The sequence below is a fragment of the Apis mellifera genome, linkage group LG13 (assembly GCF_003254395.2).
Source record: "Apis mellifera strain DH4 linkage group LG13, Amel_HAv3.1, whole genome shotgun sequence".
Taxonomy (NCBI): Eukaryota; Metazoa; Arthropoda; class Insecta; order Hymenoptera; family Apidae; genus Apis; species Apis mellifera.
Genome location: NC_037650.1, coordinates 4,739,447 through 4,756,578, shown reverse-complemented (window position 1 = coordinate 4,756,578; position 17,132 = coordinate 4,739,447). Strand labels below are relative to the sequence as shown.

At 43.2% G+C, this 17,132-nt stretch overlaps 1 protein-coding gene across 6 annotated transcripts in view; it reads right to left on the bottom strand.

Moving 5' to 3' along the window:
• Positions 1-17,132, bottom strand: part of 5-HT1 (serotonin receptor) — a 106,152-nt gene that overhangs the window by 29,427 nt on the left and 59,593 nt on the right. For 4 of the 6 annotated variants that reach the window (XM_006560049.3, XM_016915677.2, XM_006560052.3 and 1 more), the window contains one exon: positions 2,493-2,959. In XM_006560049.3, coding sequence (XP_006560112.1) covers positions 2,493-2,613 — 121 coding nt within the window. In that variant the 5' untranslated portion in view covers positions 2,614-2,959. Of the gene's footprint in view, positions 1-2,492; positions 2,960-15,140; positions 15,156-17,132 lie in introns of those variants that run through there. The other 2 variants (XM_006560051.3, NM_001171108.1) reach the window with 2 other exon arrangements.

The following is a 17,132-nucleotide window of genomic DNA, read 5'->3' as shown; positions in this document are numbered from 1 at the left end:
AGAGAGAGAGAGAGAGACACCGTATTAATTATCAAAGTTTTCACAGGATTTCGGAGGGAATATCCCACCAGTGGTTGGCAACCGCAGATACGAAATATCGATCTGGTAATTAGATTTTCAAAATATTGACCCCGCTTGACCGTTCCAAGATCGGCGATTCGATTTAATCGCGCCGATAAATCACGGTGGAAAAAACAAAACTCGTTAAAAATCAAAAAAAAAAAAAAATCCCATGAATTTTTCATTTTCGATCTCGTAAACTTAATTTAAAACGGAGACACGGCATAACAAAAAATGGCTTTTTGAAGCAACAACGTTCGATGATAAAATTGCCCGCTTCGAGGCCCGAATTTGGCGAGATAACGTTCGTTCGTTCGTTCGTTCGTTTTTTCTTAATCGAGTTTCCTTTCTAATTTTTATTCCCTTTTCTCTCGTCGCGAGTTCCCTTCCCTCGCTCGCTTTCTTTTTTCTTTTCTCGATCAAAATCTCTTGAATTATACGAGTTATAATTCGAGAGCAGGAAAGTTAATAGAAGATTGGAGGTGCCGGCAAAAAATGTAATTAACAATCCTTTCAAGGTGGCCTGAATCTCGTTAACCATTCTGAAGAAACGGGAAAGATCTCGAGGACGAAGCAGTTGTATTCGACTTGGAGCGGACAGGTGATTGCGTAATCTGCAGCTTATCAAACGTATTGTTCCTATGTATCGTACATTGGAACAAAGACCGATCTAAAAATATTCCTTATTTCTTCTTTTTAAACTCGTCGAATGATCGTCGAATGTATCTTTGGATCGCGCGTGACGAAAAGAGAAAAGGCAAAACGCGCGAATTCTCTCGATAAGAAACGAGAAGAATGATCGAACGAATGAACGACAACAAATCGAAACTCGATAATTGAATTCTGAAATAAACACATTTCAAAGATATCGTTTCTGCATAATTATCTTGTTACACTTTGCATTTTTTTGCAAGTTTAATAAGCTATTGAAATGCAAATTGCCTTTGAGCCGCATACGTGAATGTAATCGCAGTGATTAATAAACAGAAAATATAATGAAACGTTTTTGGATCGATTTTACATGCCAAACGAGCAGCAAAAATGTCAGATAAAGTTAATTTATTGAATTATAAGTTAACGCAAATTCGCTATAGCCGAAGCGAAAATAGAACCCGATGCTAACGTAACAGATTAACGTATAAATGCATAATCGAACAGTTAACAAACGGATTCTATTAATTCTTTTCTTTTTCCACCGGTTAAAATCTGTTTCTTCAAAAATATTTCCCCGATATATATATATCAACATCCCGCAATAATATTCACAACAAGAGAAAATACTACATCTATCTAGATCCAACAAGAAATAAAAAATAATAGGCTTAGATATTTTTCGCGGATAATGTCAAACATCGCGTTCGACCAAGGCCTCATGAAATTCCAATCGAACCATTAACCACCTGATAACTCTTCCAACTCGTTTCACCCGCGGATCCCGGATATTCCTCCCCAACTTTCCAAATCCCTCCACCTTCCTCCTCGTAAATCCTCGCTCCAAGGCGTCACGCTCGTCCCACCCTCGTCATCACCCCCGATAATACATTGAACGGCGTGGAAACGTGTCAGCTTTGGATTAATCTTCCATTGTGCCTGCGCGTTTCACAATTGTGCGCTATCCGCGAAATTGCGCAACCGACACCGACTTTCGTCAAACCAACTTCGAACGAGAAGATTCGATGCCGCTACACGTATAATAAAGGAACGAACGATCGATCGATCGATCGATCGAAAGACACGCGTAGGTCGAATACGAGAAACGAAAACGTCGCTTTACCACGTCCATTTCGTTTCGAGGGTATCGAACAACCTCGTTTCGACGGCTTCGAATCAATCGGGACCAACCAACTTCCAACAGATCCATCCCCCTCGGGAGGGTATATCCGAAAGCAATTACTCCGCGCGGAATCGAGAAACGTTCACACCTCGTGGCGGAAGGTCGCGATCCTTCCACCGATACCAAGGAGCAGAGGAGCATTGAATTATCCACGAGTCTTGTTATAAATAATCCAACATTCTAGATTTGTAAATTTTTTCCCCTTAACCGTATTTTTTGTGCTACGACGCTTGGGATTTCTGCGATCTATGCTTCCACCGACCTTCCTTCCTGTCATTTTAGATTTCGTTCTTTTATCGCGATACCTTTGGTATTGTCTTTCTTGTTTTTTCTTGCTCCACGATTTCAGAGAGAAAGTTTCATGGGAAACTTTTGAGGACTGCTTCTTTTATTTTTTTATTATTTTTTTTTAATATATCGACAAAACGTGTTTCGAATCTCATTTTATACTCGATAGTTTTCTTTTTTTTGTACGATACTTGTTCGATAAGCGGGAAACAAATAAAACTTTGCCGGTAAGTTCGTTTTAACAACCTGTCGAGTTTTGTTCGAGCAAGTTGGAGAGAGAGAGAGAGAAAGAGGGACTGGAAGAACTTACCGACAACGGTGACGAGTATCAAGAGACCCAGCACCAATGTTCTGAGAATGATCGAGGCATCCGTGAAAACCAACCCGTCCGAGGACGAGTTTCTCGAGGTCTGGTTCACGTGTTCCTCCATTACGCGCGACGTAACGTATTCTCTGTCTATCCGGCGGGCAGGCAGGCACTGTCAATGTCCGTCGATTATCATCTCTTCAAGAAACGTGGCATGGTCCGTCCGTCCACCAGATCCGACAGATACCAATGTTCCGTTATTCGGAAAGAATAGAAAAACGGACGCTACACACAACGGCGATGGGTTAATTCGTGTTCACTGATATTTTAATAACAACGAGTTCGTGGTCCACTGTTGTCCCGTAACCTCGCCTTCCGCAACTTTCGCCGGGATCCATCTCGCGGACGATCGTGCGCGTCACGTCCCTTGCCCTTCGAATCGCCCCCCTTCCTTCTCAACTCCAGCGAGCCTGCAATATAAAAAGTTAAAAAAAATGTCAATTAAACATGTATCATTTGCGTGAGAACGAATGGAGAGGAGAATCCCGTCCAATCAGAGAATTATATATATATATATTTTTTTGTCGAGTTGTCTTTGGAAAGGAAGGGAGAAGGATGTGAACGAGAGGTATCCACTTTCAACGTGGCACGCGAGAACCGTGATGAAATTGGAGTAATCGATCGACAATTATTGCAATTGATGACTACCGTTTGTGTGCGCGCTCTCGGCTCGATTATAAATATAGGCGGAGGAGAGGGAAGAGGGGAATTAAAGGGTAAAAAAGCGGGAAGGGAGAAAGAGGCGCGTCCGCGATGAACAAGCATCATAAATTGCTTGTCGAGATCACGCGCGCTATATTTAATTTTTCGATAGACGTTTCATCAACTCGAGCTTGTGAACGATCCCCGACTTCCTCTGTCTAGATTCAATTGTCGCCCGAAATCGAATTAACGTTCCACGTGAATTATCGTCCACGCGGATTCCCGCCCGATGACACTTTTAAATACTTGATCAGACGTCCTACGTCCATTTTGTAGTCGGTCGGATCCGCCCGCATCCGGAAAAATACCAACGCGTCGTGTCGCGAATTAAAGTGACGTCGATGGCACTGCACACAGGGCAAAAGAGAATGAATCAAGGGAGAGAGGAATCGTGTCGAGAAATTTTCGCTCCTCCCAGAGAGGAGGAAAGTTAAAAAAAATAGGGGAATAAGAGTACAGGAAAGAGAAAGAGAGGGTGGAAGAAGAAGAACAAGATTCGGCCATTTTCGCGGCCATTTGTCGAAATAAATTTAACGTTGATTTCGTTTTGGATGGTCGGTTCGTGTTTCACGTTGAAAAAGCCTCTCGTTCTCCTTTTTTCTTTTTTTCCCCTCTCCGTGATTGTTCATCGACCAACTCTTTGCTTGACACATTCGTTGCAGATGACGCGAGCGTGTGTATCACGATGAGTTTTCCTATGCTCTGACCGATGTTGCGTTATGAATTTTTTTCAAGAAATATATACATATATATATATATATATATATTTTATTACATATCCGATATTTCTTCTCTGAACACGTTCGCGTATGAATGTTTCCATCAATATGCACACGCAATTTTGTTTTTTTTTTTTAGACCTGATCGCGTTTTGCACCAATTTCATAACCGTTCCCGGGATCCGGAAAAATTCCACGGTGAAACTCCAGCACGAGGAACAAACTCTCTTCAATTTTTGACGAGCATTGAATTTATTAAACGATATTTCAATCCTTCGTTCGAATCGAATCGACGATAATCGCTTCTTTTATCGGGCGATCGGTTGGACGACAGATGCGAAACACCGGCCATAAAGCACGCGATTAATGCCCGAACACTGCTCGAGAAATAATTTGAACGGTCGAATCCGCTATTCGCAATTACCGTCGCGTTCGTAATGAACGCGGGGGGAGGGGGAAAAAATAAATTTCAATTAAAACTCGTTCCGAAGAAATTCATCAAACCGGCGGCCTGGTTCCCGTCCGTTTCCCCCGCATCAATTTCGCGGAGGGGACAACGTCGAGAAACCAACGACTTTCAAACCAACTTTTCCGATTTTCTCTTCGCCCACCATTAATGACCACCTCTCTCTCTCTCTCTCTCTCTCCTTTAACGACCGACACTTATCTTTTTTTCATCCCAGGATCTTGACAATCCATGGATCATTTATAACCACTTTTTCGAAAGCGTCGATACGAAAATCCCTGTCCCAGATTAAATTATTCTTGCCTCTGGAAATAATAACCCCGTTCAACCCCGATTTGTTTTTCGTTGCACGCATTCTGGGAACGCATCAAAGTTTCCAAAGCGACGAGACAAAGGTATCCGCGGAATCGAGCGTATTGCTGCAACCAGTTGTTCGAGGAGACGCGGGGAGAGGGAGGGGGAGGTGCTTAATTGCACTATTGTCCCAAAGATGTCGTTAATCGAATAAAGTAGCGACTCGAGGCGACTGGAAGCGAGTATTAATTAATTTATTCGGCGAGCTATCGGCTCGAGAGCTCTCTTATATAGATACTAACGAGCCGAATCCACTAACGAAAATGAATTATCGCCAATCGCAAATGATTCTTTCTCCCCGCCCCGGAGAGAGAGAAATCGGCGCGGATCCTAATAAAATTCTCCGAATATAAATGCGTACGAGATTAACGTCGAGATGGAGGGTGATCGAATCTAGAAATCCCTTAAAAATCCATCGGCTCGAGAGTTTCTCCGGCGCCGCTAATGAAAATGAACGACGATTCTTTTCCTCGCTCGTCGAGTTGCACGGGCCTCGATAAAATTCTCGGATGATCGCGGGCACGAAATTAATTAATCGCCGAGGCGAGGGCGATCGAATCGAAAATCCATCTTAGAATCCATCCAGAGTTTCTTCACCGCTAATAAAAAAACGAACGTCGCCGAGTGAACGATGATTTTTTCCACCCATCTTTCGAGGATCGAATCATTCAAAATCTACCACGATTGTCCTCTCAATCGCTTATTATCCGCTTATCAAGAGAGAATATATATCAATTTCGAGTCGAAAATCGCTTAAAAACAACCAACGTTTCCATTTCGCGATCGAATGGCTCGAAGAGAAAACGAGAGAGTTTGGAAAGAGACAGCCTTCGAAATCGTCGATCGAGTATGATGATTATTACTCGAAAATTTGCTGGAATTTGCCGGGGAAATTTGGATCGAATTAGAGACGGTTTTAGACGCGTGTGGGCGTTTCTAAGCAGCTTTGAGCGGGCTTCGAGAGGCGGCTAAGAGGCGAGCCAGCCCGTAATCCGCGGATCTCGTAAGCTTGTGTAAACGGAAAGTCCTCGGTCGAAGGGGAGGGAACTTAGTTACACGGGGGCTAATGGAAGGAAGGACGGGGCTAAACAATATGGGCAGCGACACGGTGATAAAGTTGGCCGGGCCAAGAAACGTAATTAAGGGTGCGGAAGTTAAGTTAATTTTGAAATACCGAGTTACTCGTGTCGTCGGCTTCTGCCCAAGACCAACCACGGCTTGAACTCGAACCGGCTTCCCTGTAAATCAATTCGACATCTTGGCGTGGTGGCTCGACCCAAGTTCGTCGCGACAGGAAAGAGAATTTTGAGCAATAAAAGAATCCTCGTATCCCGATTCTGAACATTTTTTGCGATCGTTCGTCAAATTCGAGATACTCGAATTTAAATAGTTTCATCCAGCCGCATGGCGGTTCAAATGGAGATTTTTCGAAGACCACTGGACGTTCCAACGAACGAAATTGTTCGAGAGATAGATATTTTATGGGGCGAAATAAGGGTTTCGAGGGGGAGGAACGATGGAGGTGTAAACGATGAATGGACGGGGATGTGGAGCAAGAGCGCTCGAAAGAGGAGAGTACTCGTGATTTTTGGAGTGGCCACACCGAATAACATAAGCACATTTTCTTTTATTTAATGATCATCCGTTCAAAATTCGGCCGCGTACTCGAAATACATTGCAGCTTTTTTGCAATTGCAAGCAAAACGGTCGATTGCGGCCAAAATACGAATTAATGCAAGAACCGTCGACTCGACGTATCGGGTCGACTAATCGCCGGAATGTTCATTATTAAGGGGCCGGCCATAAACGACCAAACTTTATTTTCCACCCTCTTGAAAAACAAATTCTCCACCGCCCGCCACGTGAAACTCACAAGTTTTAATTAAACGGGAACCCAGATAGAATCCGCCTTGATTTTCGAATTTTGCCAAATTATTATTATTTTTTTTTAATCCATTCAATTCGCGCGATCAGAGATAATTTCAAACAATTTCCTCGGCCTCGTAGAGAAACTCGTCGCTCGTAATATAAGTGCTAGCTTTATATAAGTGCCAACTTTCTCGAAGCTGTGAAACTCTTACTCGATAAAATATTCGCGAGAAATAGAATAAAATGCTTGCACACACACAAAAACAATAAAAACTTTAAACTTAGAGAAAATTTCAAATAATAAATAAATTTCGTCGATGATATTTTTCTAGTCGGCCGATAATCATCGACGGTTCTGAAAAACCGCGTCGCGGAATAGTGTCTTTTTTTTCTCTCTCTCGCAAATCCATTAAAAGAATTTTCGTCCGTTCGATTTGAATTATGAAACAGCGGGAAAATCCTCGAAAAGCTGGTTGGAAACGTGGCGCGCGTTATTGTCGCGGAACATTACAACCGGCCGCCGCAATATTGGGAAAAAGAGGCGAAGCGAAACGAGAGGGAGGGGAGAGGACGACTCGCGAGAAGTCGGAAGAGAAACCGGTACCGGTTGCTCGTCCCATGAATAAAATATGAATCAATCCGGGTGTGCGTGTGTGTGTACGCTGTGTTTTTAGCGAATGAAACGCGGTTTCCTGGTGGAGGGACGGGTTTTCATTTCGTGTTACAGGGGAGGAGAGAGGGCGCGTAATTTTTCATCCCTGTCAGGGCGGGCATGGAGCGTGATAAAGGAAACGCGCGCATCCCCGTCGATTCTTAAATTGCGCAATAATTTCCTTTCGCGCGTGGAACAGCGTGGGAATCGAACGAGGAGGAGAAACAAACGAAACGGGTTTCCAGTTTCCAACGGACGACGACGTGTCTAACGATCGTTTTGAACATTCTGAATATTCACGATGAGAGAGAGAGAGAGATTGAAGAGGATCGATCAAAGGTTCGTTTCGAATGAATCATTTCGACAGAAGATCTTCGAAGTAAGAATTACGAGCCTTGTAAAATTGAAACGAAAATATACTGTGTCATCATAGGAATGGATTTTCCGTTCTTTCTTCTTTATTTTTTTTTCCACGGGGAGCAAGTTTAAAGATAAAGAAATAATCCTTATATTTGTATCCGTTATATATCTTGATCATCCGAGATTCTTAAAATCTTGCCGCGTAACGAGTATCAAGGGCGAGTATAATCTGGCGAGCAAACCTCTCTCGAGCATCCTCTCCCATTCCGCGAAAATCCTCCCTCCAAAGAATATCCTTCTCCGGTCGGGGGAGGGCCTTCGAAGTCGACCCTTGTCACCATTGAAAACTTTTGAAATTGTCGAACCCGAAGTGGAAATAATCGTACGTTATCTAATTTTTGACCGCATTTACATGCAAAACAGCAAAGTTTGATCCAGCAAGACGACATCTAATTTCTGCCAGGATTGCCGTTTCCCCGGGCGGAGAGATCACGGCTTTGTTCGCCGTTTCAAACTTCAAAATTGTCAAGTATAAGTCTAAATAACCGGTTACAATATTCAGCTAATTTGACCGAACGAATTTGCCCAACAAAACCTCAAACATAGGGTCCCCCTTTCTCTCCCCCTCCTCCCATGGAATTAATCCCGAAGTTAAAGTCAAGTTAGCGCACCCGCTTGACCCGCGCCATTCAAACTTTAAAACTGTCAAATGTAATTCTAAATAACCGGCTGCAATACCCCCGTATTTCGGCTAATCTGACCGCATTACACAAACACGCACCCACACACACATACAGAGGAAGTTGGAAGACACACAAGACGGAGCTTCTCTTCTTGCATCGTCTCGGAGAAGCAGAGTCACGTTGACGCGTCACTATCCCCCTACAAGTACCATACCTTAAACTTTAAAATTACTATCGCAAGTCTAAATAAGATACGTATCCAGCTAATTTGACCGCGTTCACACATAAGACCGCAAAGTTTGTCGTTAAATCATAGGGCAGACGGTCCGGGGAAAGGGAGGGACAAGTCTCGTGGTTGTTAAGCGCATTCACCAAGAACTTAGTTGAGCAAGTTTGGTATCAGGAGGACGAGAGAGGAAGAGAGAGAGAAAGAGAGAGGAGGGAAGAAGGACGCGCATATGCACGAGGAGATAGGGGACGCGAAGTACTTCCGATATTTGCGACGAAGCCCGATCTTCGAAACCTGGATGTTTGGATTAAGATATCGGAGCAGTTTGCTTATTCCGCGATACTACTCAAACTGGATATCGGGACCTTATCGTCAAAGATTTATTCACCCGGTGTTAATAAACGTTAATATTCGAATCGGATTGATTAAAATTTTTTAATCAAGTAATAGTCATCGCGTACCTTCCCTTTCTCCAACGTTCTCCGTTGCATAAATCAAAGACGACGGAGCAAGCATTCGTTCGTCTCTTCTCGTGAAGAGAATTTTGGAAAATTTGCGAAAGAATTTGAACGCGAGAATTTTCTTTTTTCTCTCGATAAAAAATTGAAGGCAAACGAAGGTTTAATAAGAACCGGGGAGAATATTATAGGCGTGAATCAAGGCAATTTCGAAGCCCCAGAGAGAGTGGAAAAATCGATCGACTCGATAGGAGATTCGGTAATCCTCCACGCCGAGTGGCGGAGAACACCGCTTCTTCCGTATTCGACCGGGTGGAGAGAACGCCGAGGGAGAGAACGATTTATCGCCTCGCGGCCGCTTGTATTTCCACTGTTCCTCTCTCATTTCCTCCCCCCCTCCCACGAACGGATCTCCCGAACGTGTCATGACGTCGCGTGAAATTCCTCGCTTTTTTCTAGACGCGGCCATCGTCTATTTCTATTTTTATCCCCCTCTTTCGGGCGAAAAATTCCTCCTCGTTGTTTCGAGCTGGTGGCGGGGGTATTGGCCGAATTTCAACGATAGATCCGCGGTCGGTCGGTGTGAAAAATCGTCGAGTATCGGTGGATGCCTGGATATCGGTGGATTAAGCCACGATAAATCGCGCGCGGCCGCGATTTGTCTCTGCCGTTATCTCCCGTGAATTTCTTCTTTTTTTTTTTTTTAACGATTAAGAAAACGCTGGAACAACATGGAAGCGAGGATAAATCATCGCGTTACGCAGAAAGCGGAAAACTATGGCGTCGCTTGCCATAGGAAATTTTCAACGATTCTTTCGAGGTTGGACGGATTCCAAATACAATCATCGGGGGAAAGATTCATCGCGATTTTACTAAAATTCTACCGCGTTAAATTCAAGGGAAAGAAGTTACCTCAAAGAGTTATTTTCAACGATATTTTCAACGTTCGAGCGAGGCGCCACGAACGGCCTTTATTTTGCCCCACATTATCAACGAATTTATATTTCAAAGAATCCTCCCTTCTTCCCTCCGCGCCAATTTATATACACGCGAAAACGCGCGATTTATTCGATTCAATTTACTCCTCCAACAGTCTCGTAAAGTCGCGTTAATGCGATTATAATAATGCATCCTCGGCTCCAAGATTTATTCATACGCAAAATAGTAGCGCGCAGACGTTCTTCCATCCTAGATACGTGGCTCGCACCACCCACGGTCCCTATATACACCGCGTACGTGTTTCAGAATGTTTTATAAGCGTTGAAAGTAACTTTGATAAAGATGGGGAGGGAGTGGAAAAATATCTGGAAAAATCGGGGAGAAATTACATCCGCGATACTAATGCATCTGCGCGGAGAGAAATTGCACCATCGCCATTACGACGGATAGAATATACAACCCGTTCAATTCTTCACGTTCGATTTCATCATTTTTGATTGCATTGATATACGGTTTTATTTACCTCGCTCGAGAAGATCTTTAGATCGCGATCTAAAGAGGCGGTGCTCGATTCTGTTCGTTTCGTTTCCTCTCGGATCGTCTCGGCGATAAGAAAGTGTGCTCTTTATTTCGAGATCGATCGAAGCGAACGAAGGAAGAAAGGAGGAAGAAGAAGAAGAAAAGTGTAAGAAAAGTTGCCTACTTTCAGATTAATCTTAGATTATAATGATAATTATCGGATTGTGTTTTTAAAATCCTTCGAAAATTCGAAATTCCTCCGGGTGGAAGAACGGTGGAAGAATTTTGATGAGCTCGACCCTCTTCCACCCTCTCGCTCTCCAATCGATTATTAATTAACTTTAATGCAATGGATCTCGGCAGAAATACATCCCCGTCCACAAGTTTCCAAGGTTTCCTTACTTTCCCAGCCATGATACTTATTATTAAAATAGATTATAATAAAATATTTAACAAACAAGCGTCTACCTGGATTAATGCCTTTTGAACTTGGCTTTCGTAATTACGACCGGTTCATTTACCCAAAATAGTGTCAGATATACCCGTGGAAGGGGTAGTATATCTATATAATAAATTCAACCCCCGGTGACATTCCTCACCCCATCCCTATTCGAGATACTTGACGTACCAGAAGAAGACCGAACGTCGAACAGAAGCCCTCTGTTTACTTAATCATCAAGATTATGCGCATAAATTAAACGACACACGCAAACGTTATCCACCACCATCACCGCGATGCAATAAGGGTGTTAATAGAGCAGCCTAAGTACACAATGGCAATGCAGTTTGGCAAGCGTAACGAAAATTGCCTTCGTAACCAGATGACACGACGGTGTGTACGATTTGTCGAATCTCCAAATCAAGGGCAAACTATCTTTTACCTACTTTTTAAACCTTTCGATTCCTCATAATTATTTATTTTTCGCGGATCTTAAAATATCCTCGAAAATTTCACTATTTCTCGATTCGAGAATGATTACGCGAATTTAATTTCTAATCTTTCTGACGAACCAGAAGAAAATTTACAGATAATTCGTATATTATTTTCCATCTATATATCTCTTATTCTTCAAATATTGTTCCATTTCCAAATGGTCCAAGTTTGATCTCGATTGTAATAATTCAAGTCGGGCCGATATCTGAATCTTGGAATCGATGGAATTATTATTAAGTGGAAGTCGTAAAGGTTGGAGATAAATGGAACTTGATGTGTAATTGTTAGTATTACTTCCCTCTTTCAATTTCACGGTGGGAGACAATGGTGGGAGAGCGAAGAAAGGGAGACGCTGAATAATCAGAGATAATCAAATGATACCGAATTACACGCGGGATCACAAAGCTCCCTATCCCCTTCCTCGTCGGAGCGTAAGATGTCGCCTCTTCTTCTCTCGCTTCTCTTCAGAGTTAACTTCGTAAAGCCTCGTGTGCTCGTATTTGCTGTAAGCGTGAATGAATGGATATGTTCGTACTTTCCATGACAGGGCTTGAATTGTGACTGTGCAAACAAAGATGTACAGGTTGATCTGCATTTAAATGATCAAAGTTTCTCGCTACGAAGCGGGAAGCATCCCTCGGATAAACGCGGTATTACCAACATCTTTGCTATGCTTTTCTTTTTTTTTTCTCTTCCCTTTTCTTTTGTTTTCCTTGCGGATTATCTCTCCGCGGATAAATTTTGTGCAGACATGAAAGAGAGAGAGAGAAAGAGCAAATCTCGACACAATCCCTTTCCATATTTCTTTCAGGAAGAAATTCAACGAGAGAAAGTAACCCTTCGTAAACTTTATCTTTCGCAGAAGGATATATCAATCTGTATCGAGAAATTTGTATATCAAGAACCACGTCCAAAACGTTCAACCACGTCGAAACCACGCTTTTCCATCCGAAGAACCGATCTCATGCCGGTGACAGTCGCTTCCGTTTAAGGGACAAACTCGCCTCCCATAAATTGGCCAAAGTTTCTCTACCCCCCACCCTCCACTTTTTGCACGGAAACCGCTCAAACTTTCGCGAGAGCTATCGTCGTAATTCCGCCCAACGTGTGCGCTCAACGACGACACCCGTCGACATCGTCGTTGAGAAATACGACGATTCAACAAAACGGGTTCAACTTCAAATAATTATTAAGATCGTGACGCGAGTTCATTCTTTCCAAGTCGACATTCTTTCGAACGCAAATTGGCGCAAATTTTTCGAAAATTTTCGAGAAAAAGCTAGAGGTCGACCGATAAATCCGTTCCACTTGGCAATTTCACGAGAGAGCGAAATAGCTGGCTCCCTCCTCTAGAGCCTGTCGCCCACTCTGTCTAAATTTAACCCTAAGCCGCGGAATTTTTAATACCTGCTCGAGGCCCTTAATCAAGAGAGCAACGCGGCTCTCTCTATCCTCGACCGCCGCGGAACGAGTCCAGGAACGGAGGAAATGGCCTGGATCCAGTCTAATGAAACTCGGGCGAAAAAGCGTTTGCTTTTTCTCGCACCGTGCGCCGTGGCTTTAGAAAAAGATGAAAAGAGAAAAGGAAAAAGAGCTTCGTCTTTGCGTTAACCGTGACCACGACGAACCGGGATGTACACACAGATAGAGAGAGAAGAGAGGGAGAGAGAGGGAGAGAGAGACGCCTGTGACCGTCACATTACGTAATTAAAAAACTACGAACGATACACGCTTCGTGAAACAAACTTTGTTCCCCTTGTTGTGAACAGTGTCCTGTTCCCTATCCTCGACTCGCTCGTTTAATAATTTTTCCCTTTCTTTCTCTTTTTCTTTTTCCCCTCCTCACAGGAATAAATATTTTATCCCGACAACCTTTCCCTGCCTTCGATAACCCCGTTTTTGGATAAGAAAAAAAGAGGAAGGGACAATTGTGCGAATTTATTTACCTTCTATCTATCTATCGAGGAACGAGAGGAATCGAGGAAAAGAGTTAACTCGATCAAGAGGAGGCGAAGAAAATGTCTCTCCAAGGGGACGTTTCCGAGGGAATTTGTATCTGTATCACGTTACCTTCGATGACGATTCGTTACGTACGGTTGGTTACGTTATACAGCGCCAGGAAGTGTAATTCGATTAAGAAGTCTCAACTAGATCGAATCGAAAATGGCCATCGACGGTATGCGCTCAATCCCTTCGAATGATAATAATAAAAAAATTCAACTTCTTATCTACGTTACCGGTCGAATATCTCACGGATGGATGGAAGGAAGCTAAACCTCTCGGAGATTCGGTTCAAATATATCTCGCGACAGTGCAGGCACGTACGCTCTATACAGTTTTTGTCCGGTTACGTGACCGAATTATGAAGTATCGTTGCTAGCCCGGGGAATGGAAAAGAAAGGAAACGGAAAGGAAGGAAAAGAGAAGAAGAAGAAGAAGAAAAAAAAAGGAAGAAATATTTCATTTGCATGCTGACTGTTCTCCAACGTCTTCGTTGCCAGACTGTTCCATAAGTAATCCCCCCACCTTTCATCTGCTTTTGACATTCGAAATACGAGGATTTATCGTTTCAAATTCTTTTTTCTTTCTTTTTTGGCCAGACAAGATAGGACAGATTTATTCCTCATCGAATATTAAATAGATATGTGTATATATATACTTTGACAACGATGGTCTTCTTTTCGTTCCTCGAGCAACTTATCGAAAAGAGAGATATTCGAAAAATATCTCTTTGCCTTGGAATATCGCGAGATGAAAGGAGAGAAGGTAACAACTTTTCCTAATCGCGATTAGTTCGTTGTTGTTGGAAAATTGGCACGGATGGAGGGGAAAGTCTCTGCTAAAAAGGGATGTAAAATCGTGTCGGATCAAAGAAGAAGAAGAAGAAGAAAGAAGGGCGCGTTCGTGACAATTTTAACTGCGGAAATTCGCGGATTTCCGTTCAAAAGGCCAAGAGTCTCGATTCTCCGTTTGATAGCGGCAAACATCTAGCTCCGATCGACCCTAACACACGAGAGCGCACGATGGCCCCTGTCGGTACGACGATGCTCGTTGCATCGTTGTTATCGCCGTCCACAGGCGCCGCGTATAATTCAATTTTCGAGCTTGGCACTTTGGTATTTCGAGAAGCTGGCAATTCGACGATGAAATCTCGGAATATTCGCCGAGGACGAGATTCTTACCTATTATTCCCCTCTATCGAGAAATTGTCGACGAATCCTACGTTATTATTTCCCTCTCGAAAATTTTAATCAATCAACCATGATAACGCGTGGATAGACAGAACAACTACGATAACGTATAATTGAAAAGTAGAAAAAATTGTATCTGAACTTTTCGAAGGATCTAAATGCAATCGATGAATCATGAGAATGGAAACATTTCCGGTTAAAAGCTAGCTTTCGAGTCTTATACATTGTTGGAAAGCTTCTCTTTTTGATTCAAAGTCGAATCGTAGGATAATCGGCCAATGGAAAAATAGACAGAACAACTATGATAACGTATAATTGAAAAGTAGAAAAAATTTGTATCTGAATCTTTCGAAGGATCTAAACGCAATCGGTGAATCATGAGAATGGAAACATTTCCGGTTAAAAGCTACCTTCGAGTCTTCTTATACATCGTTGGAAAGCTTCTCTTTTTGATTCAAAGTCGAATAATCGGCCAATGGGGATTACATAAGGTTTACTTTTAAAGATTGCCCTTACCTTGATTCCCAACACACCGATAAAACTCCATTTCCCTCCGTTCGAAACGTTCGTCCAGAAATCCATCGCGTCTATCAAACCATCACCTTTTCTTTCAATTTATATCTCCCGCGATCTCCCTAGTTATTCCTAGATTAATCTCCCTCGAAACGGATTTCTTAGATTCTTCCTCCTCTTCGAAGCTCTTCTCCTCGGGGGAGGGGGAAAAAATTTTTAAGGGACAACACGTGATTGGATGCACGTAAAATCGAGAAACGAACACGATCCGCGAAAACAACGGCCGTTTATTACGAGAAGAGTGGAGTGGAGAAATAGCGGGCACCGATTGAAAAGCAGGTTTGTTTGCAGAAGCTCGGTCGACTTTTCTTCCGGCCTCGTGTCGACACCAGCCGATACCAAGGGCTAAGGAAAAACTGGCCACTTCGTTACGGATGCTAATGAAAGGGGATCCGCGACAATTGAAGCGGATTTGCTCGGGTAGTGGGGTGAACGGCGGAGGAACACGATGAGGGACACAAGAGGGAAATAGGTTTCACGCGCGTTGTATCGCGTGCAACTGCACGAGCCGATGTGTATACGGATTAATTCACCGAGCCTCCCATTGTGTCTTCCCCCGATTTCCCAACCGGAGGAAAGAAAAGTGGAGTTTAAAATTTTCACCGTTGTCGCGCAAGTTTTCCGCCCGGAGAAATTAACATTTTGGGGGATGATACAGTTCCGATTTCCTTTTATCTTCTTTCAACCTGTCGTCAAAACGGCCCATCAACTCTTGGTAAAATTATTATTCGAGTCCAGGTTCCGGCGCGTGATCGAAATTTCGAGCGCAAATACAACAGAGTCTCTTTCCTTTCTTTCTTTCCTTTCCTTCGACCAACGAACGGAAATCTCGACGTTAACGTGTGAAAATACGTTTCTTCATCTATTTAAAAAAAAAAAAAAAGCATCGAACGCATGCTTCGTCGCGTCGCTCATGAACTAACGCTATTCGAAACCAAGTCTCGAAATTCTTCGGAAATTTCGTATTCGTTCGTGGCAAATTTTAAGCCGATTCGCATCCACGAATATATAAACTCTCCCTTCTCGTTCCCCTTTATTCACACTTTAGAAAAGTAAATGCGGGATGCACGGGTTACACAAAACGTCAACGTCAAAGGGGGAACAAAAGAGCGCAATTAAATTTCATAAATTTCCCGTCTACCAAAAAACCGAGCAACAAGGGACCCGGTCAAAAGGATCCCGAAACGAAACCGTATATATATATAACCGAGCTCGCGAATTTCTCTTCGCGAGCTCGGCCAACAACGAAACGGGAAAAACTTGCTTTGTTAGGCGAAGATGGAAATACGAAGACCCGCGGTCCGCTTCCAGCAATAACCGGACCAGACACGTCCGCCCGTCGCCGTCCCACGGCTGCCATTCTTCCCCTCCCACAAAAGGGAAAACCGGCGGTTGCAAGGATACAAGAGGAATTACCCGTTCCCGGGCGAACCAAGTTCCGCAAAGATGAAATATTCATAGGGCGGTGATAGAAGGACAACACTTTACATACGGAACGTTGTAACGTTTGGACGAATTGGCGGCCGTTTTTTATCTCTCTCTCTCTCTCTCTCTGAAAAGTGGGCGAGCGTTACATTTTTCATGGGGAAAGGGAAGGGAGATGACAAATCGCAACGCGGTTCGACGCTTGTCGCGGTTCGGCGATGTCGCCGATGGACGTGCAAGTTTTCACAAGTTTCAAGAATTTACTACTTCGATGGAATTTCTCTTTCTCTCTCTCTTCGATTTCGTATCGTTCTATTTTATTCGTTGAGAAAGGATCGATCGATAATTGGCAGGGAGAGAAGAAATGATGGACGATTTTTGCTCGAATTGATCGTCGTGCGTTCGCTCGATCCATTCAGAATAGAGTGATTGTTTCTTCTCCAAGGGGAAGTTAAGTTAGGTTAGTTTTCCGGATAGTTTTCCTTTCTGAAACGAGCAACAACGACGTGT